At 47.7% G+C, this 25,036-nt stretch overlaps 1 protein-coding gene across 6 annotated transcripts in view; it reads right to left on the bottom strand.

Moving 5' to 3' along the window:
• ipo11 (importin 11) overlaps positions 1–25,036 on the bottom strand; it is a 928,775-nt gene that overhangs the window by 798,001 nt on the left and 105,738 nt on the right. For 5 of the 6 annotated variants that reach the window (XM_070869309.1, XM_070869300.1, XM_070869323.1 and 2 more), the window contains 2 exons: positions 22,525–22,610; positions 17,952–18,096 (listed from right to left, as the gene is read on the bottom strand). In XM_070869309.1, coding sequence (XP_070725410.1) covers positions 17,952–18,089 — 138 coding nt within the window. In that variant the 5' untranslated portion in view covers positions 18,090–18,096; positions 22,525–22,610. The remainder of the gene's footprint in view (positions 1–17,951; positions 18,097–22,524; positions 22,611–25,036) is intronic. The other variant, XM_070869319.1, reaches the window with a different exon arrangement.

Genomic DNA, 25,036 nt, shown 5'->3' with positions numbered 1-25,036 from the left:
CTGTGCAATGCTGAGTGAGCGCTGTACTGTCGGAGGTGCCATCTTTCGGATGAGATGTTAAACCGAGGTCCCATCTGCTCTCTCAAAAGATCCCATGGCACTATTTCGAAGAGGAGCAGAGGAGTGATCCCCAGTATCCAGGCCAATATTTATCCCTCAATCAACATAACAAAAACAGATTACTAGTCATTATCACATTGCTGTTTGTGCGAGCTTGCTTGTGCGCAAATTGGCTGCTGAGTTTCCTACATTACAACAGTGACTACACTTCAAAACTACTTCATTGGCTGTAAAGCGCTTTGAGACTTCCGGTGGTCGTGAAAGGTGCTATATAAATCCACGTCTGTTTTTCTTTCTTAAATTTTCAAAAAGAAATTCGACAGCTACTTGTAAACAGGTCAATATCAAGGGTTCTGGAAGTGGGTAGGATTTGACTAGGTGGCTTATATAGAGAAAAACAGCAGTATAGATTTGATGATCCTAATGGCCTGTTTGGTCTGTAACATTCTACCTTTCTACACTTGACCAAGCCTGGGTCGCCAATGTCAATGAATGTGCCGTTGTCATCTCTAAACCTAATTACTCCGATGCTCTCCTTGCTGGCCTCAATTACCATCCTTCAGAAACTTCAAATTATCCAAAGCAATTCTGTCCTTATCGCAACGCACACCATATCTCACTCACCCATCACCCCTGGGCCTAACTGACTTACCTACATTGGCTCCAAGTCTCCCCCAATGCCACAAATTTTAAATTCTCATCTTTGTTTTTGAATCCCTCCATGGCTTTACTACACCGCCCCCCGCCCCCACCCCACCCCACACACACACACACACGACTTTGTAACCTCCTCCAGTCTTACAAGCCCTCCCAACCCTCAACTTTCTGTTATTCTGACTCTGGCCTTCTTGTGTAATTCCGACTCCTTTCGCACCACTAATGCCTCCAGCCTTCTAGTGGCCATGCTTTGGAATTTCTTCCCTAAGCCACTTCACCTCTCCAATTCCCTTTCCTCCTTTAAAACCCACCTCTTTGCTCAAACTCTTGGTCACACCCAATCTTTGCTTCTTTGGCTCAGCATTCCTTTTTCCTTAAACCGGTGAACTGACTTTGGATGTTTTTCTGCATTGAAAGCACTATGAAAATACAACTCTTCAATAAGATCCCTTACAATCCCTCCAAATAAATGAATATATTCTGTGGATTAAATTATACATCCCTTATTGATTTTGGGAAATAAAATACATTATCTGTTCCTTTATTACACCAACATCAATGAAATTACCAGTTAATCTGTTTTTGCGATGCTGTTCGAGGGATGAAAGTTGATTAGGACACGAGGAGAACTCTCCCGTCCTTTGTCATGGGATCTTTTATGTTCACCTGAATAGGACGACACGGCTGAATTTAAAATCTTATTCGAAACATGGCACCACTAACAATGCAGTACTGCCTCTTTACTGCACTGAAGTGTCAGCCAAGATTACATACAAATATCCTGCAATGGGGCTTGAACTCACGGCCTTCTAATTCAGCGGCTAGTATAAAACGACTGAGTCAAAGCTGTAAAATAAATCATTCATTTCATTGCTTTTGTTTAAAATGTAATAGCTGCTCGAACCAGTTTCCTGTCCCCAAGACAGTTGCAAAATTATTGATTTTTCAGGGACTAATAGATTTCAGTACAGTAATAAACCACGGTCTACTGTCAAGAAGCCAAATCACGTTACAATAAAGGCAGAGATGAAAACAATCTGGAATGTCCTTTAACACCAGTTGTTACTAATTGATAGGGTAGACAGACTTCTGTTGGGAGAGACCAGAACAAAGGGGCATGTCCATAAAGTTAGAGCAGCAGTGATGTCAGGAAATACATTTTCACACCAAGGGCAACAGCAATCTGGAACTCTTCCTTCCCTCCCTCCCTCCCTCCCTCCCTCCCTCCCCACCCCACCCCACCCCACCCCAAAAAAGCATTTGAGGCTAGGTCAATTGAAAATGTTAAAATTGTGATTTGATTTTTGTAAGGCAAGGGTATTAAGGGTGAATTGGGTAGATGGAGTTAAGGTACAGATCAACCATGATCTAATTGATTAGCGAAACAGGCTCAAGGGGCCAACTCCTGTTCCTATATACTTGCGTTACAATAATGTTGATGAGGGCAATGCGGTTGACGTGGTGTACATAGACTTCCAAAAGGCGTTTAAAGTTGAAGCTCATGGAATAAAAGGGACAGTGGCCACATGGACACGAAATTGGTTGCTAAGTGACTAGAGGTGTTCCCCAGGGGTCGGTGAGAGTTCCACTGCTTTTCTTGATGTATATTAATGACTTGGACGTGGATGTACAGGGCACAACTTCAAAATTTGCAGATGACACAAAACTTGGAAGTATACTGAACAGTGAGGAGGATAGTGAGAGACTTCAAGACGACAGACAGGCCGGTGGAATGGGCGGACATGTGGCAAATGAAATTTAACGCAGAAAAGTGCGAGGTGATACATTTTGGTAGAAAGAACGAGACACCACAATATAAACTAATCCTAAAGGGGATGCATGAATAGAGAGACCTAGGGGTATATGTGCATTAATCGTTGAAAGTGACAGGGCAAGTTGAGAAAGCGGATAAAAAAGCATGCGGGATTCTGAAGCATAGAGTACAAAAAAGCAAGGAAGTTATGATGAATCTTAATAAAATACTGGTTCAGCCTTAACTGGAATAGTGTGTCCAATTCTTGGCACCACACTTTAGGAAGGATGTAAAGGTCTTAGAGAGGGTGCAGAAAAGATTTACAAGAATGGTTCTGGTGATGAGGGACTTCAGTTATGTCAATAGACTGGAAAGGCTGGGGTTGTTCTCCTTCGGGCAGAGAAGTTTGAGGCGCGATTTGATAGAGGTGTTCAAAATCATGAGGGCTCCAGACAGAGTAGATAGAAACTGTTCCCATTGGAAGAATGGTCGAGAACCAAAGGACACAGATTTAAGATGATTGGCAGAAGAAGCACGGCGACATGAGGAAAAACATTTTTATGCAGCGCGTGGTTAGGATCTAGAATGCACTGCCTGAAAGGGCTATAGGGAAAGGGCGGGGGTGTGGGACAATCTGGAGTGTTCTTGCAGAGAGCCGACACGTGCTCAACGGACCGAATGGCCTCCTTCTGTGCTGTAACACCATTCTATGATTCTATTCTAATAAAACAGCCAAGCTAGCACAATACAGTTAAGAATAAATGTGATGGTAATTTCCATCTAGAAAGAAAGCATATTACAATCCAAACAATCAGTGACTGCTGAGAAGCAGAATAAGGCTGGCATTCACATTTGAAAGAACATAAGAAATAGGAGCAGGACTCGGCCATTTGGCCCCTCGAGCCTGCTCCGCCATTTAATAAGATCATGGCTCATCTGATCAAGGACTCAGCTCCACTTCCCTGCCTGCTCCCCATAACCGTTATTCCCTTATCGCTCAAAAATCTGTCTATCTCCGCCTTAAATATATTCAATAAACCAGCTTCCACAGCTCACTGGGGCAAAGAATTCCATAGATTTACAACCCTCAGAAGAAATTCCTCATCTCAGTTTTAAATGGGCAGCCCTTATTCTGAGACTATGTTCCCGTGTTTTAGCTTCCCTATATGGAAATATCCTCTCTGCATCCACCTTGTCGAGCACCCTCATTGGGGCCAAGTTTCGGCCTGAGTTGCTCCTTTTTTTTGGAGCAACTAGTTTAGAATGGAGTATCTTAAAAATTGCAATTCTCGGCCTTTAGTTTGCTCCAGTTCTAGTGAGTTAGAACAGTTTCAGTTTAGAACAGATTTCTTTTCCAAAAGGGGGCGTGTCTGGCCACTTACGCCTGTTTTGCAAGTTTAGGCAGCAAACATTTGCTCCAAACTAACTTAGAATGGACTAAGTGTAGATTTTTGTACGCTCAGAAAAACCTTGCCTACGCTTGAAAATCAGGCGTATGGAACGAAAGATGGGGGGGGGGGCGGTAGAGAAGGGGATTTACAAACATTAAACACTTCACTTTTACAAATAAAGAGCCATCAATAATAAATGACAAATAAATCAATAAATAAACCAATCCAAATAAATGTAAAAAAAAAAATTTAAATACAAAAATCACAAATAGAATATTATTTCTACTCACCGACTGCAGCACCAGAGAGAAGAGGGGTGGGGGGGGGGGGGGTGAAGAAAGAGAAGAGAAGATGGGGGGGAAGAGATGAGGAGGGGAGGGGGGGAAGAGAGACATGGGGGGGGGAAGAGAGACATGGGGGGGGGGGGGGGAAGAGAGACATGGGGGGGGGAAGAGAGACATGGGGGGGGGAAGAGAGACATGGGGGGGGGAAGAGAGACATGGGGGGGGAAGAGAGACATGGGGGGGGAAGAGAGACATGGGGGGGGAAGAGAGACATGGGGGGGGAAGAGAGACATGGGGGGGGAAGAGAGACATGGGGGGGCAGAGAGACATGGGGGGGCAGAGAGACATGGGGGGGCAGAGAGACATGGGGGGGCAGAGAGACATGGGGGGGGCAAGACATGGGGGGGGGCAAGACATGGGGGGGGGCAAGACATGGGGGGGGCAAGACATGGGGGGGGCAAGACATGGGGGGGGGGCAAGACATGGGGGGGGGCAAGACATGGGGGGGGGCAAGACATGGGGGGGGGCAAGACATGGGGGGGCAAGACATGGGGGGGCAAGACATGGGGGGGCAAGACATGGGGGGGCAAGACATGGGGGGGCAAGACATGGGGGGCAAGACATGGGGGGGCAAGACATGGGGGGGCAAGACATGGGGGGGGCAAGACATGGGGGGGCAAGACATGGGGGGGCAAGACATGGGGGGGCAAGACATGGGGGGGCAAGATATGGGGGGGCAAGACATGGGGGGGCAAGTCATGGGGGGGCAAGACATGGGGGGGCAAGACATGGGGGGGCAAGACATGGGGGGGCAAGACATGGGGGGGCAAGACATGGGGGGGCAAGACATGGGGGGGCAAGACATGGGGGGGGGGAAAGAGATGAGGAAGCGGGGGGGAAAGAGATGAGGAGGCGGGGGGGAAAGAGATGAGGAGGCGGGGGGGAAAGAGATGAGGAGGCGGGGGGGAAAGAGATGAGGAGGCGGGGGGGAAAGAGATGAGGAGGCGGGGGGGAAAGAGATGAGGAGGCGGGGGGGAAAGAGATGAGGAGGCGGGGGGGAAAGAGATGAGGAGGCGGGGGGGAAAGAGATGAGGAGGCGGGGGGGAAAGAGATGAGGAGGCGGGGGGGAAAGAGATGAGGAGGCGGGGGGGAAAGAGATGAGGAGGCGGGGGGGAAAGAGATGAGGAGGCGGGGGGGAAAGAGATGAGGAGGCGGGGGGGAAAGAGATGAGGAGGCGGGGGGGAAAGAGATGAGGAGGCGGGGGGGAAAGAGATGAGGAGGCGGGGGGGAAAGAGATGAGGAGGCGGGGGGGAAAGAGATGAGGAGGCGGGGGGGAAAGAGATGAGGAGGCGGGGGGGAAAGAGATGAGGAGGCGGGGGGGAAAGAGATGAGGAGGCGGGGGGGAAAGAGATGAGGAGGCGGGGGGGAAAGAGATGAGGAGGCGGGGGGGAAAGAGATGAGGAGGCGGGGGGGAAAGAGATGAGGAGGCGGGGGGGAAAGAGATGAGGAGGCGGGGGGGAAAGAGATGAGGAGGCGGGGGGGAAAGAGATGAGGAGGCGGGGGGGAAAGAGATGAGGAGGCGGGGGGGAAAGAGATGAGGAGGCGGGGGGGAAAGAGATGAGGAGGCGGGGGGGAAAGAGATGAGGAGGCGGGGGGGAAAGAGATGAGGAGGCGGGGGGGAAAGAGATGAGGAGGCGGGGGGGAAAGAGATGAGGAGGCGGGGGGGAAAGAGATGAGGAGGCGGGGGGGAAAGAGATGAGGAGGCGGGGGGGAAAGAGATGAGGAGGCGGGGGGGAAAGAGATGAGGAGGCGGGGGGGAAAGAGATGAGGAGGCGGGGGGGAAAGAGATGAGGAGGCGGGGGGGAAAGAGATGAGGAGGCGGGGGGGAAAGAGATGAGGAGGCGGGGGGGAAAGAGATGAGGAGGCGGGGGGGAAAGAGATGAGGAGGCGGGGGGGAAAGAGATGAGGAGGCGGGGGGGAAAGAGATGAGGAGGCGGGGGGGAAAGAGATGAGGAGGCGGGGGGGAAAGAGATGAGGAGGCGGGGGGGAAAGAGATGAGGAGGCGGGGGGGAAAGAGATGAGGAGGCGGGGGGGAAAGAGATGAGGAGGCGGGGGGGAAAGAGATGAGGAGGCGGGGGGGAAAGAGATGAGGAGGCGGGGGGGAAAGAGATGAGGAGGCGGGGGGGAAAGAGATGAGGAGGCGGGGGGGAAAGAGATGAGGAGGCGGGGGGGAAAGAGATGAGGAGGCGGGGGGGAAAGAGATGAGGAGGCGGGGGGGAAAGAGATGAGGAGGCGGGGGGGAAAGAGATGAGGAGGCGGGGGGGAAAGAGATGAGGAGGCGGGGGGGAAAGAGATGAGGAGGCGGGGGGGAAAGAGATGAGGAGGCGGGGGGGAAAGAGATGAGGAGGCGGGGGGGAAAGAGATGAGGAGGCGGGGGGGAAAGAGATGAGGAGGCGGGGGGGAAAGAGATGAGGAGGCGGGGGGGAAAGAGATGAGGAGGCGGGGGGGAAAGAGATGAGGAGGCGGGGGGGAAAGAGATGAGGAGGCGGGGGGGAAAGAGATGAGGAGGCGGGGGGGAAAGAGATGAGGAGGCGGGGGGGAAAGAGATGAGGAGGCGGGGGGGAGATGAGGAGGCGGGGGGGAAAGAGATGAGGAGGCGGGGGGGAAAGAGATGAGGAGGCGGGGGGGAAAGAGATGAGGAGGCGGGGGGGAAAGAGATGAGGAGGCGGGGGGGAAAGAGATGAGGAGGCGGGGGGGAAAGAGATGAGGAGGCGGGGGGGAAAGAGATGAGGAGGCGGGGGGGAAAGAGATGAGGAGGCGGGGGGGAAAGAGATGAGGAGGCGGGGGGGAAAGAGATGAGGAGGCGGGGGGGAAAGAGATGAGGAGGCGGGGGGGAAAGAGATGAGGAGGCGGGGGGGGAAAGAGATGAGGAGGCGGGGGGGAAAGAGATGAGGAGGCGGGGGGGAAAGAGATGAGGAGGCGGGGGGGAAAGAGATGAGGAGGCGGGGGGGGAAAGAGATGAGGAGGCGGGGGGGGGAAAGAGATGAGGAGGCGGGGGGGAAAGAGATGAGGAGGCGGGGGGGAAAGAGATGAGGAGGCGGGGGGGAAAGAGATGAGGAGGCGGGGGGGAAAGAGATGAGGAGGCGGGGGGGGAAAGAGATGAGGAGGCGGGGGGGAAAGAGATGAGGAGGCGGGGGGGAAAGAGATGAGGGGGGGGGGAAGAGATGAGGAGGAGGGGGAGAGATGAGGAGGCGGGGGGGAGAGATGAGATAAGAACAGAAGAACATAAGAATTAGGAACAGGAGTAGGCCATCTCGCCCCTCGCGCCTGCTCCGCCATTCAATAAGATCATGGCTGATCTGGCCGTGGAATCAGCTCCACTTACCCGCCCGCTCCCCGTAACCCTTAATTCCCTTATTGTATGTTGTAATTTCTCCCCATTCAAATAATATTCCCTTTTACTGTTTGGATGACCTCACACTTTCCGACATTGTATTCCATCTGCCAAACCTTAGCCCATTCGCTTAACCTATCTAAATCTCTTTGCAGCCTCTCTGTGTCCTCTACACAACCCGCTTTCCCACTAATCTTTGTGTCATCTGCAAATTTTGTTACACTACACTCTGTCCCCTCTTCCAGGTCATCTATGTATATTGTCAACAGTTGTGCTCCCAGCACCGATCCCTGTGGCACACCAATAACTGCCGATTTCCAACCCGAAAAGGACCCATTTATCCCGACTCTCTGCTTTCTGTTCGCCAGCCAATTCTCTATCCATGCTAATACATTTTTTCTGACTCCGCGGACCTTTATCTTCTGCAGTAACCTTTTGTGTGGCACCTTATCGAATGCCTTTTGGAAATCTAAATACACCACATCCATCGGTGCACCTCTATCCACCATGCTCGTTAAATTCTCAAAGAATTCCAGTAAATTAGTTAAACATGATTTCCCCTTCATGAATCCATATTGCGTCTGCTTGATTGCACTATTCCTATCTAGATGTCCCGCTATTTCTTCCTTAATGATAGTTTCAAGCATTTTCCCCACTACAGATGTTAAACTAACCGGCCTATAGTTACCTGCCTTTTGTCTGCCCCCTTTTTTTTTTTTAAACAGAGGCGTTACATTAGCTGCTTTCCAATCCGCTGGTACCTCCCCAGAGTCGAGAAAATTTTGGTAGATTATAACGAATGCATATAACTTCCGCCATTTCTTTTAATACCCTGGGATGCATTTCATCAGGACCAGGGGACTTGTTACCTTGAGTCCCATTAGCCTGTCCAGCACTACCCCCCTAGTGATAGTGATTGTCTCAAGGTCCTCCCTTCCCACATTCCTGTGACCAGCAATTTTTGGCATGGTTTTTGTGTCTTCCACTGTGAAGACCGAAACAAAATAATTGTTTAAAGTCTGAGCCATTTCCACATTTCCCATTATTAAATCCCCCTTCTCATCTTCTAAGGGACCAACATTTACTTTAGAGATGAGGGGGTGTAAGAGAAGATGAGGGAGGGGGAAAGAGAAGATGAGGGAGGGGGAAAGAGAAGATGAGGGAGGGGGAAAGAGAAGGTGAGGGGGGGGAAAGAGAAGGTGAGGGGGGGGAAAGAGAAGGTGAGGGGGGGGAAAGAGAAGGTGAGGGGGGGGAAAGAGAAGGTGAGGGGGGGGAAAGAGAAGGTGAGGGGGGGGAAAGAGAAGGTGAGGGGGGGAAGAGAAGGTGAGGGGGGGAAGAGAAGGTGAGGGGGGGAAGAGAAGGTGAGGGGGGGGAAAGAGAAGGTGAGGGGGGGGAAGAGAAGGTGAGGGGGGGGAAAGAGAAGGTGAGGGGGGGAAAGAGAAGGTGAGGGGGGGGAAAGAGAAGGTGAGGGGGGGAACAGAAGGTGAGGGGGGGAAGAGAAGGTGAGGGGGGGGAAAGAGAAGGTGAGGGGGGGGAAAGAGAAGGTGAGGGGGGGGAAAGGAGAAGGTGAGGGGGGGGAAAGAGAAGGTGAGGGGGGGGAAAGAGAAGGTGAGGGGGGGGAAGAGAAGGTGAGGGGGGGGAAAGAGAAGGTGAGGGGGGGGGGGAAAGAGAAGGTGAGGGGGGGGAAAGAGAAGGTGAGGGGGGGGAAAAGAGAAGGTGAGGGGGGGGAAGGAGAAGGTGAGGGGGGGGAAGGAGAAGGTGAGGGGGGGGGAAGAGAAGGTGAGGGGGGGGAAGAGAAGGTGAGGGGGGGGGGAAAGAGAAGGTGAGGGGGGGGGGAAAGAGAAGGTGAGGGGGGGGGGGAAGAGAAGGTGAGGGGGGGGAAAGAGAAGGTGAGGGGGGGGGAAAGAGAAGGTGAGGGGGGGGGAAAGAGAAGTTGAGGGGGGGGGGAAAGAGAAGGTGAGGGGGGGAAAGAGAAGGTGAGGGGGGGGAAGAGAAGGTGAGGGGGGGGAAGAGAAGGTGAGGGGGGGGAAGAGAAGGTGAGGGGGGGAAAAGAGAAGGTGAGGGGGGGGGGAAAAGAGAAGGTGAGGGGGGGGAAAAGAGAAGGTGAGGGGGGGGAAAAGAGAAGGTGAGGGGGGGGAAAGAGAAGGTGAGGGGGGGGAAAAGAGAAGGTGAGGGGGGGAAAAGAGAAGGTGAGGGGGGGAAAAGAGAAGGTGAGGGGGGGGGGGAAAGAGGTGAGGGGGGGGGGAAGAGAAGGTGAGGGGGGGGGAAGAGAAGGTGAGGGGGGGGAAGAGAAGGTGAGGGGGGGGAAGAGAAGGTGAGGGGGGGGAAGAGAAGGTGAGGGGGGGAAAGAGAAGGTGAGGGGGGGGAAAGAGAAGGTGAGGGGGGGGAAGAGAAGGTGAGGGGGGGGAAAGAGAAGGTGAGGGGGGGAAAGAGAAGGTGAGGGGGGGGAAAGAGAAGGTGAGGGGGGGGAAAGAGAAGGTGAGGGGGGGGAAAGAGAAGGTGAGGGGGGGAAGAGAAGGTGAGGGGGGGGAAGAGAAGGTGAGGGGGGGGAAGAGAAGGTGAGGGGGGGAAAGAGAAGGTGAGGGGGGGAAAGAGAAGGTGAGGGGGGGAAAGAGAAGGTGAGGGGGGGAAAGAGAAGAGAAGGTGGGGGGGGGGGGAAGAGAAGAGAAGGTGATGGGGGGGGGAGAAGAGAAGGTGATGGTGGGGAGAAGAGAAGGTGATGGGGGGAGGGGGGAAGAGAGGGTGATGGGGGGGGAGAAGAGAAGGTGATGGGGGGGGGAGAAGAGAAGGTGATTGGGGGGGGGAGAAGAGAAGGTGATTGGGGGGGGAAGAAGAGAAGGTGATGGGGGGGGGGGGAAGAAGAGAAGGTAATGTGGGGGGGGGAAGAAGAGAAAGTGATGGCGGGGGAGGGAAGAATAGAAGAAAATGGGGGTGGAGAAGGGGGGGGGGAGGAGAAGAGAAGAAGATGGGGGGGGAAGGAGAAGAGAAGAAGATGGTGGGGGAAGAAGAGAACATGATGGGATGGTGGGGGGGGGAGAAGAGAACATGATGGGATGGGGGGGAAGAGAAGAGAAGATGATGGGGTGGGGGGAGAAGGAGAAGAGAAGATGATGGGGGGGAAGGAGAAGAGCAGAAGATGGGGGGGGAAGGAGAAGAGAAGAAGATGGGGGGGGGAGAAGAGAAGAAGATGGGAGGGGGAAGGAGAAGAGAAGAAGATGGGGAGGGGGAGAAGAGAAGAGAAGATGATGGGATGGGGGGTGAGAAGAGAAGAAGATGGGGGGTTGAGAAGAGAGGAAGATGGGGTGGGATGAGTAGAAGAGAGGAAGATGGGGGGGGGATGAGGAGAATAGAGGAAGATGGGGGGTGGTAAGATAAGATGATGGGGGGGGGGGGAGGAGAAGAGAAGATGATGGGGGGGGAGAAGAAGAGAGGAAGATGGGGAGGGGGGAGAAGAGAGGAAGATGGGGAGGGGGGAGAAGAGAGGAAGATAGGGAGGGGGAGAAGAGAGGAAGATGGGGAGGGGGAGAAGAGAGGAAGATGGGGAGGGGGGAGAAGAGAGGAAGATGGGGAGGGGGGAGAAGAGAGGAAGATGGGGAGGGGGGAGAAGAGAGGAAGATGGGGAGGGGGGAGAAGAGAGGAAGATGGGGAGGGGGGAGGAGAGGAAGATGGGGAGGGGGGAGGAGAGGAAGATGGGGAGGGGGAGAAGAGAGGAAGATGGGGAGGGGGGAGGAGAGGAAGATGGGGAGGGGGGAGGAGAGGAAAATGGGGAGGGGGAGGAGAGGAAGATGGGGAGGGGGAGGAGAGGAAGATGGGGAGGGGGAGGAGAGGAAGATGGGGAGGGGGAGGAGAGGAAGATGGGGAGGGGGAGGAGAGGAAGATGGGGAGGGGGAGGAGAGGAAGATGGGGAGGGGGGAGGAGAGGAAGATGGGGAGGGGGAGGAGAGGAAGATGGGGAGGGGGGAGGAGAGGAAGATGGGGAGGGGGGAGGAGAGGAAGATGGGGAGGGGGGAGAAGAGAGGAAGATGGGGAGGGGGGAGAAGAGAGGAAGATGGGGAGGGGGGAGAAGAGAGGAAGATGGGGAGGGGGGAGGAGAGGAAGGTGGGGAGGGGGGAGGAGAGGAAGATGGGGAGGGGGGAGGAGAGGAAGATGGGGAGGGGGGAGGAGAGGAAGATGGGGAGGGGGGAGGAGAGAGGAAGATGGGGAGGGGGGAGAAGAGAGGAAGATGGGGTGGGGGGGGAGAAGAGAGGAAGATGGGGAAGGGGGGAGGAGGAGAAGAGAGGAAGATGGGGAGGGGGGGGGAGAAGAGAGGAAGATGGGGAGGGGGGGGGAGAAGAGAGGAAGATGGGGGGGGAAAGAGAAGAGAGGATGATGTGGGGGGGGGGGAAGAAGAGAAGACGAGGAAGAAGCCGAGCCCCGCCGAGGACTTTGGGCAGGGCCTGCAAGCAGCCAATGCCGGGCTGCCGATGTCTCTTCGGGCGGGGCCCGCCCCCAGTGAGAGGCCGGGCAGACGGGCCCTGCCGCCGAGGTAAGATGCACAGGCCACTTGGCCGGGGATAGGGGCGACGTCCTTTCGGCCTGGGATAGGGTCGTCGCCCCGGAGACAGGGCGGCAGCAGCTAGTGTGCACACGCGCAGCTGTCGGCACCGTTTTCAGCGCAGGGCTGTAGCTCCGCCACCAGCAGCTCCTGCTGCGCAGCGCCGAGGTGGAAATGGGGCTACAGCTATCGGAGAATCGCGAGCTAAGTATTCGCCGCAATTTTTGTTTTATAAATTAGGCGGGCCTCTCCGATGTGCGCCGTTCTCGCGAGCGGCCGAAACTTGACCCCTATATCTTATATGTTTCGATAAGATCACCTCTCATTCTTCTGAACTCCAATGAGTATAGACCCAACTTACTCAACCTATCTCCATAAGTTAACCCACTCATCTCTGGAATTAACCTCGTGAACCTTCTCTGAACAGCTTTCAGTGCAAGTATATCCTTCCTTAAATACGGAGACCAAAACTGTACAAAGTACTCTCGGTGTGGTCTCACCAATAACCTGTACAGTTGAAGCAGGACTTCTCTGCTTTTATACTCCATCCCCCTTGCAACAAAATCCAACATTCCATTTGCCTTCCTGATTACTTGCTGTACCTGCACACTAACTGTGTTTCATGCACAAGGACACCCAGATCTCTCTGTACTGCAGCACTTTGCAATTTTTCTCCATTTAAATTATAATCTGCTTTTTTATTTTTTTCTGCCAAAGTAGATAACCTCACAGTTTCCCACATTATACTCCATCTGCCAAATTTTTGCTCACTCACTTAGCATGCCTGTCTACATCCCTTTACAGATTTTGTGTCTTCTCCTCACAATTTGCTTTCATCAATTTGTATCATCAGCAAACTTGGCTACATTACACTCAGTCGCTTCATCCAAGTGATTAATATAGATTGTAAATAGTTGAAGCCCCAGCACTGATCCCTGTGGCACCCCACTATTACCCCCAGCTCTATTGATAAAGGATGGAAAAGATATTGGCTCAAATGATCAGTATGTTGAAACAGTTTGGGTGGAGATAAGGAATAAGAGGAAAAAGTCACTGGTGGGCATAGTCTATAGGCCCCCTGACAGTAGCAACTCTATTGGTCGGAGTATAAACCGGGAAATAGTGGGGGCTTGTAAAAAAGGAACAGCAATAATCATGGGTGATTTTAATCTCCATATTGATTGGACAAATCAAACTGGTCAGGGTAGCCTTGAGGAAGAGTTCATAGAGTGCATAAGGGACGGCTCTTTGAGCAGTATAAGAATTAGGAACAGGAGTAGGCCATCTAGCCCCTTGAGCCTGCTCCGCTAACGGAACGGTATGTAACGGAACCAACCAGGGGGCAGGCTATCTTGGATCTGGTCCTGTGTAATGAGACAGGATTAATAAACAATCTCCGACTAAAGGATCCCCTTGGAATGAGTGATCATCGCATGGTTGAATTTCAAATTCAATGGAGGGTGAGAAAGTTGGATCTCAAACCAGCGTACTAAGCTTACATAACGAAGACTATGAAGGTATGAGGGCAGAGTTGGCTAAAGTGGACTGGTAAAATAGATTAAAGTGTAGGACGGTATATAAACAGTGGTGTACATTTAAGGAGATATTTCACAACTCTCATGAAAAATATATTCCAGTGAGGAGGAAAGGGTGGAAAAGAAAAGATAGCCAACCGGGGCTAACTAAAGAAATAAAGGATGGTATCTAATTAAAAACTAGGGCATACAAAGTGGCCAAAACTAATGGGAGAACAGAAGATTGGGAAGCTTTTAAAAGCCAGCAAAGGAGGACTAAAAAAATGATTAAAACATAGAAAACTTGGAAAATAGGTGGAGTAGGCCATTCGGCCCTTCAAGCCTGCACCACCATTCAATAAGATCATGGCTGATCATTCACCTCAGTACCCCTTTCCTGCTTTCTCTCCATACCCTTTGATCCCTTCAGCCATAAGGGCCATATCTAACTCCCTCTTGAATATATCCAATGAACTGGTATCAACACATCTCTGCGGCAGGGAATTCCACAGGTTAACAACTCTCCGAGTGAAGAAGTTTCTCCTCATTTCAGTCCTAAATGTCTTACCCCTTATCCTAAGACTGTGTCCCCTGGTTCTGGACTTCCCCAACATTCTTCCCGCATCTAACCTGTCCAGTCCCGTCAGTATCTTATACGTTTCTATGAGATTCCCTCTCATCCTTCTAAACTTCAGTGTATAAAGGCCCAATTGCTCCAGTCTCTCGTCATACGTCAGTCCAGCCATCCCTGGAATCAGTCTGATGAACCTTTGCTGCTCTCCCTCAATAGCAAGGGAAGATAGACTATGAAAGTAAACTAGCACGAAATATAAAAACAAATAGCAAGAGTTTCTATAGGTATATAAAAAGGAAAAGTGGCTAAAGTAAATGTTGGTCCCTTAGAAGACAAGACTCGGGAATTAGTAATGGGAACATGGAGATGACAGAAACTCTGAACAAATACTTCGTATCAGTCTTTACGATAGAGGACACAAACAATATCCCAACAATGGATCGTTAAGGGGTTATAGGGGGGGAGGAACTTAACACAATCACAATGACTAAGGAGGTGGCAATCAGTAAGATAATGGGACTAACTAAAGGCAGATAAATCCCCTGGATCCGATGGCTTGCATCCTAGGGTCTTAAGAGAAATAGCGGCAGGGATAGTGGATGCATTGGTTGTAATTTACCAAAATTCCCTGGATTCTGGGGAGATCCCAACAGATTGGAAAACTGCATGTGTAACGCCCCTATTTAAAAAAGGATGCAGACAAAAAGCAGGAAACTTATAGACCAGTTAGCCTAACATCTGTGGTTGGGAAAATGTTGAAATCCATTATTAAAGAAGCAGTAGCAGGACACTTGGAAAAGCATAATTCTGTCCGGCAGAGGCAGCATGGATTTACGAAGGGGAAGTCATGTTTGACAAATATGCTGGAATTTTTTGAGGATGTAACGAACAAGATGGATAAAAAGGAACCAATGGATGTGGTGTATCTGGACTTCCAGAAGGCATTTGACAAGGTGCCACATAAAAGGTTACCGCACAAGATAAAGGTTCACGGGATTGGGGGTAATATATTAGCATGGATAGAGGATTGGCTAACTAACAGAAAACAGAGTCGGAATAAATGGTTCATTCTCAGGTTGGCAATCAGTAACTAGTGGGGTGCCGCAGGGATCAGTGCTGGGACCCCAACTATTTACAACTATGTTAACGACTTGGAAGAAGGGACCGAGTATAATGTAGCTAAGTTTGCTAACGATACAAAGGTGGGAGGAAAGCAATGTGTGAGGAGGACACACAAAATCTGCAAAAGGACACAGACAGGCTAAGTGGGTGGGCAAAAATTTGGCAGATGGAATATAATGTTGGAAAGAGGAGGTCATGCACTTTGGCAGAAAAAAATCAAAGAGCAAGTTACTATTTAAATGGAGAAAAATTGCACAGTGCTGCAGTACAGCGGGAACCTGGGGGTACTTGTACATGAAACACAAAAGGTTAGTATGCAGGTACAGCACGTGATCAGGAAGGCCAATGGAATCTTGGCCTTTATTGCAAAGGGGATGGAGTATAAAAGTAGGGAAGTCTTGCTAGTTATACAGGGTATTGGTGAGGCCACACCTGGAATACTGCGTACAGTTTTGGTTTCCATATTTAAGAAAGGATATACTTGCTTTGGAGGCAGTTCAGAGATGGTTCACTAGGTTGATTCCGGAGATGAGGAGGTTGACTTACGAAGCAAGGTTGAGGAGGTTAGGCCTCTACTCATTGGAATTCAGAAGAATGAGAGGTGATCTTATCGAAACGTATAAGATTATGAGGGGGCTTGACAAGGTGGATGCAGAGAGGATGTTTCCACTGATGGGGGAGACTAAAACTAGAGGCATAATCTTAGAATAAGGGACCACCCATTTAAAACTGAGAAGAGAAGGAATTTCTTCTCTCAGGGGGTTGTAAATCTGTGGAATTCGCTGCCACAATGTGGAAGCCGGGACATTGAATAAATTTAAGCCAGAGATAGACAGTTTCTTAATTGATAAGGGATTAAGGGGTTATGGGGAGCGGGCAGGGAAGTGGACCTGAATCCATGATTGGATCAGCCATAACCGTATTAAATGGCAGAGCCGGGGCCGTATGGCCTACTCCTGCTCCTATTTCATATGTTCTATGTGAGCTTTTATCTTATGCAGTAATCTCTTGTGGCAGTTTATCGAATGCCTTCTGGAAATCCAAATATACCACATCCACTGGTTCTGCCTTATCCACCCTGCTCGTTACATCCTCAAAGAAAGCGAGGAGATAAACACACAGTTCTACCAAGTATCTCTCAAAATAAAATGCATATGCCACTGGCATACAAGGAACTGTTTGAAGTCATTTCACCAACATTTCCAAAATCAAATACCTACTTTTAAGGATTTAAAAATATATATTTTAAAATTATTAGAGAACTACACTTAATACTATCCAAAGCCCTACACGAATGTTACAGAAATTAAAATGCAAGATTATAAACCTTTTTTTGTTTACTGAGCTTTTCCTACCAGCGATCTAGCCAACAATTTACATTGTACATAATATTAAAAGAATTCTTTCTTCAGCTCTCCATCGAGCACTCCAGTACTTTTCTGGCCCCAAGATGTATGTCATAAACAAGAGTCTACCATTTGTTAATTTATATGGAAGATAACTATTTTCAACATTTAACAGGGGCAAAAAAAAAAATCTGCTTCAAAACAGGTTGTGGAGAACACTAAATGTTGTCACTCATGGCTGTCATGTCACATCCTTAATACAGTCCACGAATGCAGTTGGTAAACCTTCATGACCATTCTTTTTTCTATGCAGCCCCACACCAACGTGTTTGATTCAAACTGCCCTCCTGAAGGAGCAGTTGGCCATATGGCCCCTCAAGCCTGCTCCGCCATTCAATATCATGGCTGATTTTCTACATCAACTCCAATTTCCGGCCTTATCCCCAAATTCCTTGATTCCCTTAGTGTCCCAAAATCTAGCGATCTCAGTCTTGAATATACTCAACGACAGAGTATCCAAAGCCCTCTGGTTTAGGAAATTCCGAAGATTCACAACTCTCAGTGAAGAAATTTTCCTCATCTCAGTCCTAAATGGCCCACCCACTATCCTGAGACTATGGCCCCTAGTTCTAGGCTCTCCAGTCATGGGAAACAACCTCTCAGCATCTATCCTCATGGGAACATGTTAAGTGTGTACCCTAAACATCCCCATTTGAACATTTCCCATAGTTTGTTCACCGTCTCACTTGCCAATTGTTTTTCCAATTTATCTTGGCAATAAAGTCAAGCTACCTTAGTAACTATGAGGCGTTTCTGAGAAGGCAGGACAAGAATGGAATTGGCAAATATTTGTAGGAAATCTCTCAGCCATGCTCGAGAGTTGCAAGACAGAGATGAAATATGTATTTGTGTGAATTTTCTGAAAAATATGGTATAGATAAAATCATCTTCTGGATGTAATAGATGCTCATGAAATCTGATAATGCATAAGCATTTACACTGCAATTTAATTCAGAGATTAGGCAATCTCAGAACAGTAACCTAAATATTTGCTTGTTTTTAAAAAAAAAAGTAAAATTACCATTGACTTAAATTGATGTTCTCTAAATGTGCACATATCAAGGAAGTTTCAAAATACTAAATTTTATATATATGTATTGTGAATTTAAGAAAGGTTTGTCCGTTCACCAAATATGATTACAAATTAGACTAATTGCTTGTTTAATTACCGGTTGTATAGCAAGCCATTGCATCTGATCATACTATGAACTATAATTGGAAGTGTAACGCGAGTCATTTAATAGCTGTGAAAGTACAACCCACCAACAAGGCTGAGTAGAAACCAGGTTGCGTCTCCCATTGTTTTAACCGCTCCTCAGCTGGCTTTAATACAGCCGTGTCTTGACTAGTAGCCTGGGTCAAAGTCTGCAAGACAACAGTGCTAGCACTATTGACATCCATAGAGAACCTGGCAAGAAAATAAAAAGCACTTTCAACATATATAGTGACAAAAGTTAACCCTGGAAATTGAGCAAAAATAAAACTTCTGTTACTGTCTCAACAACCTAGTACAGATGATTAATAGCACCACATAAAAAATATGAATGTTACAGAAGGCAATTCAAATAGCCATCTTTGCAATGATATCACTGACAAAAATCATGGAGATTGCCTGGATTTTGCTGTACTAATAACGGCGAGGTTGTCAGTGTTGCTGTTATTACAAAGTAAAACTAACAGCAACAGCATCTGAACATGTGCAGTTAAACGTGGAAATCCAGAAGTTACTATCAGTGATACTTCATAGATTGCAACAGCGCAGCCTTCGCCGATGAAATCTGCACAGAAATCATTTAGGGCTTGTACAATCAGGTGTAACTGAATTTTTAACAGCGTAATAAGTGATAATTACTGTTGAACAACCTTGTGGCCCTGAAAAAAAACAATTTTTCACGGGTGGAGTCTCAATTCCTCAGAAGAAATTTTATATTTCAGATTTTTAATTGAAAACTTTTTTATATATATTGTTTTTCTCTTTTATGTATCTCCTTTAATCTCATGTGAATGTCTCCATCATTATCTCACTTCTGGTACAATGATTTAAATACAAAATATAGTTCCTATGTTTTACTTCCTGCTTTGCAGTCTGCATGTTTCAATGGGGATACTTCAATCTGATTGGTTGTAGAGCATCCATGCTGCTATTCCTGCTCGCAGATGCCAAAGATCCCTTTTAGAGGATGGCGATTACTAGAAATCTCCACTGACAAGCCAGTGAAGAGTCTCTGGGCAACTGTACACAAGGCAGAGCTGTACACAAAGCTGTTCCTTCGCCGCTTACAGCAAAATCCGTGCTTTTATGCTATACTGATGAACGAGAGTCCACTGCACTCGAAACATCAAATGTTATAATGCAAGCATTAACTGCGCGCAGTCAGTTAAATATAACACTGGTATTGGAATTGATCCTTCTTATAACAAGATGTGCTAAAACAGACAGATTATGGATAGCTTAAACTTATAAATTTATTTAAACTGGTCATTGCAGTTGGATTAAAATCATGATGCAGATACTATTTCTCATTTCATGAGTGAAAGGGCTTTCAGAAGGTTTTCTGAAGGCTTCCAATGTATAAAATAGAGTATTTTATTTATTCTCACAAGATTTCAGTCTTATTTATACTACACTATCTACTTTTCCGTTTACAAATTCAGGTCTGCCACAGCTAGCTATTAGAGTTCAGTGGTGTCAATCACTTATTTAAATGGCTGGTTTGCCTGTTTTTTTATAACACCACGGCAGATACACCCTGATGGTTTGCAAGGGACCCTGGTGTGTAAATATTAATCTCTCTTGTGGTCCAGTCAAAATCTCTACTTCAATCTCTGTGAAAGCAGACCGAGTCAACACTAGACAAATCACAAATAAGAGCGTCATTTGATTCAGCTTATAAGCCATTTTATCTACAATAGACAAAACAGAGAACAGAGAGTCTGGTAAAAATTAATTTGGTGCAATCAGTTCATTTTCTGTTTGTGACATAAAAAATAAAAGAACGCACAGACACCAGCTCACTTGAGGGGGATACTCAACAAAAGATGGATTCACTCTCTGTCGTACCAATAGCCCATCTCTCCTTCATATACTTTCTGCTGCCTTGATTGACTTCTGGTGCCTGTGTTAATTCTTTAAAAGCCTCCATTCAAAGGATTAAAAAAATTGTCAACACCAAGATAACAGATGTCTCCTGAATGACCAGACATTTGTAACTAACGGGATATTGTTCGAAATTTGTGCAGAACAACTGCCCATCCTGCATTTAAGTCACTTCTCATCTGCCTATGGATGGCTACCCCAGCATGAGGCTGTCTGGAGAAAGTACTCTCTTTCAGGTAAGATCCTGGCCAAAATATATTGGGGCAGCTCATTTAGGTCCTATTTGCAGAAAAAGGCTGCAGAATCCCAACCGTGACATCCATATTTGTCCACATCCAACTGTTACTTATTGTTTTTTGGGGGCTTAATTATAACCATATTCTAGACATACACAGAATGAAAGTAAATTCAGTCAAATGTTGAGATAATAAGAAATTTGACACAGAAATCTAACCAAATCAGATACAAAACTTCATGGGCCGTAAACTGCGGCTTCTCCGGGTGTGTACGATGTGCGCACACGCCCGAAGAGGCACCACAAGTGTCGGGTTTAGACACGGGAAGCGCACGCGCTTAAACCCGGCACTTGCGATCTGTCAAAATTTCATGACAGATTGCACGCATCCCCAGGAGAAGGGCCTTCGCGGGCGGAGAGTTGGGATATTTACCCAATTCTTGCCAGCAAATGTCTTTAAAACTCTTACACCTGGTAAAAGCAGGTATAAGGCCTGATTTTACCAGCGTAAGAGTTTTAAAAGATTGAAAAAAATAAATGTTATTATTTATTTTTATATTGAGGAAACTGGGGATTTTTAAGTTAGGCCAGAAAAAACAGCCTGCTCCAAAAAAAAAGTGCAAATACTATGGGCTCCATTTTCCCCAAAGCATTTTTTGGCGTAATTGAAGAGTTACATACGATTTTTTGTGGCCCAAGTACATTAAAAAAAGTGTTGCAAGTTTCCCCGTTGGTTCTCTTCATTTTGGCATGGCCTAACCCGAGGGGGGGTGGAGCCTTGATCTGCACCAAAAAGATCAGGCTGTCATGGTAACCAGGGACACAATGCGACTGAGGCTGCAAAGTGAAGCATACAGCCACCTCCCAGCACATTAAAAGAATTGAAAAACACATAGCACCGCCTTACTTCCAACCCCGCCTGAAGTCTGTCCGGTCACATTCTCAGTCGCCAGTTCTCTCGAACCAGGTATCTCGCTCTCGCGATCTCTCTCGCTCTCCCCCGGACTGAGCCAGACAGCCTTCCTATGTATGGGGACCGAGAATGAGGCCGGACAGCCTTCGGGCGGGGTTAGAGGTAAGTTGCTGCTATGCGTTTTTCAATTCTTTCATTGTGCCCTGGTATCTGCTGCGCCGCTTTCCTTAACTCTCGGGAAGGTTTTTCAGGACAGCTCACATACGCTGGTCCAATCAGAACTGGAGTAACTCTCAGCTGGCCAAACTTCTCTAAATGGCGAAGGTGGCTGGTTACATCCCCTTTGGCTGAAAAAAAAACTGATTTCAAAAATTCGTAACTGAGTTACGCTGGTGCAAATTGATTGAGGAAACTGGGGATTTTTAAGTTAGGCCAGAAAAAACAGCCTGCTCCAAAAAAAAGTTCAAATACTGGGGAAAATTGAGCCCTATGAAGTTAAGTTTGTTTTTAACACTATTAAAACATTGTTTTAAAAATTTCAAAAAAATTATTTTTTCTCTAAAACATTTAATTTCATTCAATTTCTATTAATTTTAAATAAGTGAAGTGTTTTTAAAAATTTATATCTGTGTTTTTTGTTTCTGGGGGTATCCCCATTCATAGTAATGGGAGCTCTGTCCAAACGGAATTCACCATTACTATGAATGGGAATATATGCATTGTGATTGGTGGTCCAGGTCCACCTGATCCCATATGCTGCTGGGATGCATGGGCCTCTGCGCTGGGTTGCGCAGCTAGGCCTGGGACCCGACATCTACGTTCCTCCGGGGCAACCAGGTATCCTTTGGTTTTTTTTGTGGTCGGAAGCATCCGCCCACGGGAATCCTCCAACCGTAATTTTTGGGCCCATAATTTATTTTTCCAAATCCTCCTCCTAATGGATTTCTACACAGAGGTTCAGAAGTTAGAATTTTCTCAATCCTGACCTCTTCTCATTTCTGCCACAAGTTATCCAAATGGGAGAATAGTCCTCGCTTTAGATTGGCATTGTCAGCAAATGTTCCCTTTATGCTGCAGCGGCTGCACAGCGCTCTGCAATTCCCGCGCAGCCGGCTCACTGGTTTTTAAATAAGAGAAACCATGCATGCATGGTATTTTGAACGGGCCACACAGCCCCTTAACAGGGCCATACCCCCCCCACCCCCCAAAAATGTAAGGGATCATGATCTTCACTACTGTGAGCCTCAGCAGCCTATCCACTCCACGCCAACATTCCATATTAAAGATCCAGAGGTGCTCCAATCAGCAGGCCATTCGAGAACTAACTAAAAATACTCTCCCCAATACAGCACATACCATCAGTGGAATACAATGACTGACAGTTGGCCATTGAGTTGAAAAGTAAGCAGACTCAAGTATTACTGAATCTGTAACTAGCAACGGGCAGTTAAACACAGCTATAGATTCCAATTCATATAATTTCCTAGTTAAGAGCCCAAGGCTCAAACATTGCACTCAGCCTACACAACAGCATATTTGGCATCAACAAACAAAACTAAAATAAACTCTAATAGCTCCTTTATTAACCTACCTCTCTCCAGATTTCAGTTTCACAATAATTCACAAAAATATTCAGATGGAACAATTGTCTCTAATTACTTGTATCGAGCAAACAACCTAGAAGAGAAAGCACAAAGGAATTGAACAAAAGCACATTCCATATTGGAAAAACAAATCACAAATAATAGTCTAATATAAATATTGAAAAAAAGTCCAGGTCAGCTGCTCTCCATTTGCGTCTCATCAACCAGATGCAACTATCATGAACAAAACATTAATTCAATGCAACTAAGAATGCTAACTATTTGCTCGTCCTAATTTGTTCAGATGATCTGCTCATTAAAATCTGACTCATTGAATGGCAGTGCAGGCTCGAAGGGCCGAATGGCCTACTCCTACACCTATTTTCTATGTTTCTATGAATCCTTAATGAAGGAAGCAAGATCCATATATTGTAACTGAATGTTACATTGTTCCAGGTCACTGCTGTCCGTACTAAATACACAGCAAGCAAATATATAATATTAATGAAAGGACACAAAAGGCCGTCATTTGCAGTCCCAACGGATATGTACGAGGTGCGCATGCACCCGTAGGGGCCGTGCAAGATCCGGGTTTAGGCATGCCTGTGCATGCATTGAAACATGGAACTTGCATTAGTCAAGAATTTTCTTGGCAGATCCAATGCACCCCCGGGAAAAGGGCCTCCGTGTGCAGAGACTTCTGCCCAATGAATGCCCGGAAGAGTTTAAAAAAAATGAAAATATTTGTTTTCCCAATCAGTGGCAGCTAAATATTCTTGGTAACAGGATTTTTAGACAGGACAGAGAAAGGAGTAAAAAGGGAGGGGGGGGGGGGGGGGGGTGTCACGGTATTGATTAATGAACTATTACAGCTGTGAGGAGGGATGATATGTTAGAGTGATCATCAAATGAGGCCATATGGGTCGAACTGAAAAATAAAAAAGAGGCGATCAACTGCTAGCAGTGTATTATAGGCCCCCAAACAGTGGGAGGGAGATAGAAGAGAAAATATGTATGCAAATTTCTGTGAAGTCCAAAAACTATAGAGCAGTAATAGTAGGCGATCCTAATATTGATTGGGACAAATATAGTGTGAAGGGTATAGAGGGTGCGGAATTCCTAAAGTGCATTCAAAAGCATTCATTTTTTAGTCAGTATGTAACTGGAGGGGCGGTTCTGGATTTCGTTTTGGGGAATGAAGCTGGGCAGATGGAAGGGGCATCAGTGGGAGAGCACTTGGGTGCCAGTGACCATAAATCAGTCAGATTCAAGGGAGTTATGGATAAGGACAAGGATAGACCAGGAATAAAAGTTCCAAATTGGGGAAAGTTAACCTTACTAAGTTGAGAAGTGATTTGGCCACAGTGGACTGGAAACAACTACTTGAAGGTAAATCAGTATCAGAACAGTGGGAGGCATTCAAGGAGGAGATCCGGAGGGCTCAGGCCAAACATGTGCCCTTAAAGAAAAAGGGTGGGAATAACAATTCTAGAGCCCCCTGGATGTCCAGGGACCGACAGGGGAGGATAAAGAAAAAAAGGGAAGCTTATGTCATGTACCGACGGCTAAATACTATAGAATCTCTGGAGGAATACAGGAAGCTCAGAGGTGAAATGAAAAAGGATATTAAGAATGCGAAGAGAGAGCATGAAAAATTCTTGGCAAGTAAAATCAAGGAAAACCCAAAGATGTTCTATAAATATCTTAAGAGTAAGTGGGTAACTAAAGAAAGGGTGGGGCCTATTAGAGACCATGAGGGCAATGTGTGTGTGGAGGCAGAAGATGTGGGTATGGCTCCAATTGAATACTTTGCATCTGTTTTCACAAAGGAAAGAGGCAATGTAGATACTGTTATCAAGGAGGAGTGTGAAACTCTGGATGAAATAAACAGAGTGAGAGAGGAGGTATTAAGGAGATTAGCAGCTTTGAAAGTGGCTAAGTCCCCAGGCCCGGATGAAATGCATCCCAGGCTGTTGAGCGAAGCAAAAGAGGAGATAGCAGAGGCTTTGACCATAACTTTCCAGTCTTCTTTGAATTCAGGCATGGTGCCGGACTGTTAATGTGGTAACCTTGTTTAAGAAGGGAGAAAGGGATTGGCCTAGTAATGACAGGCCTGTCAGCCTAACCTCAATGGTGGGAAAATTATTGGAAAGAATCCTGAAGAAGAGGATAAATCTACATTTAGAAAGACATGGATTAATCAGGGACAGTCAGCACGGATTTATTAAGGGAAGTTCGTGTCTGACTAACTTGATTGAATTTTTCAAGGAGGTAACCAGGAGGGTCAATGAGGGCAGTGCTTATGATGTAGTGTGTATGGATTTTAGCAAAGCTTTCGATAAGGTCCCATATGGCAGACTGGTCACAAAAGTAAAAACCTATGAGATCCAGGGCAAAGTGGCAAGTTGGATCCAAAATTGGTTTAGAGATAGAGATAATGGTTGATGGATGTTTTTGGGACTGGAAGGATGTTTCCGGGACTGGAAGGATGTTTCCAGTGGGATTCCGCAGGGCTCAGTG

Source organism: Pristiophorus japonicus, chromosome 2 (genome assembly GCF_044704955.1).
Source record: "Pristiophorus japonicus isolate sPriJap1 chromosome 2, sPriJap1.hap1, whole genome shotgun sequence".
Taxonomy (NCBI): domain Eukaryota; kingdom Metazoa; phylum Chordata; class Chondrichthyes; family Pristiophoridae; genus Pristiophorus; species Pristiophorus japonicus.
This window is presented reverse-complemented; position numbering and strand designations above follow the sequence as displayed.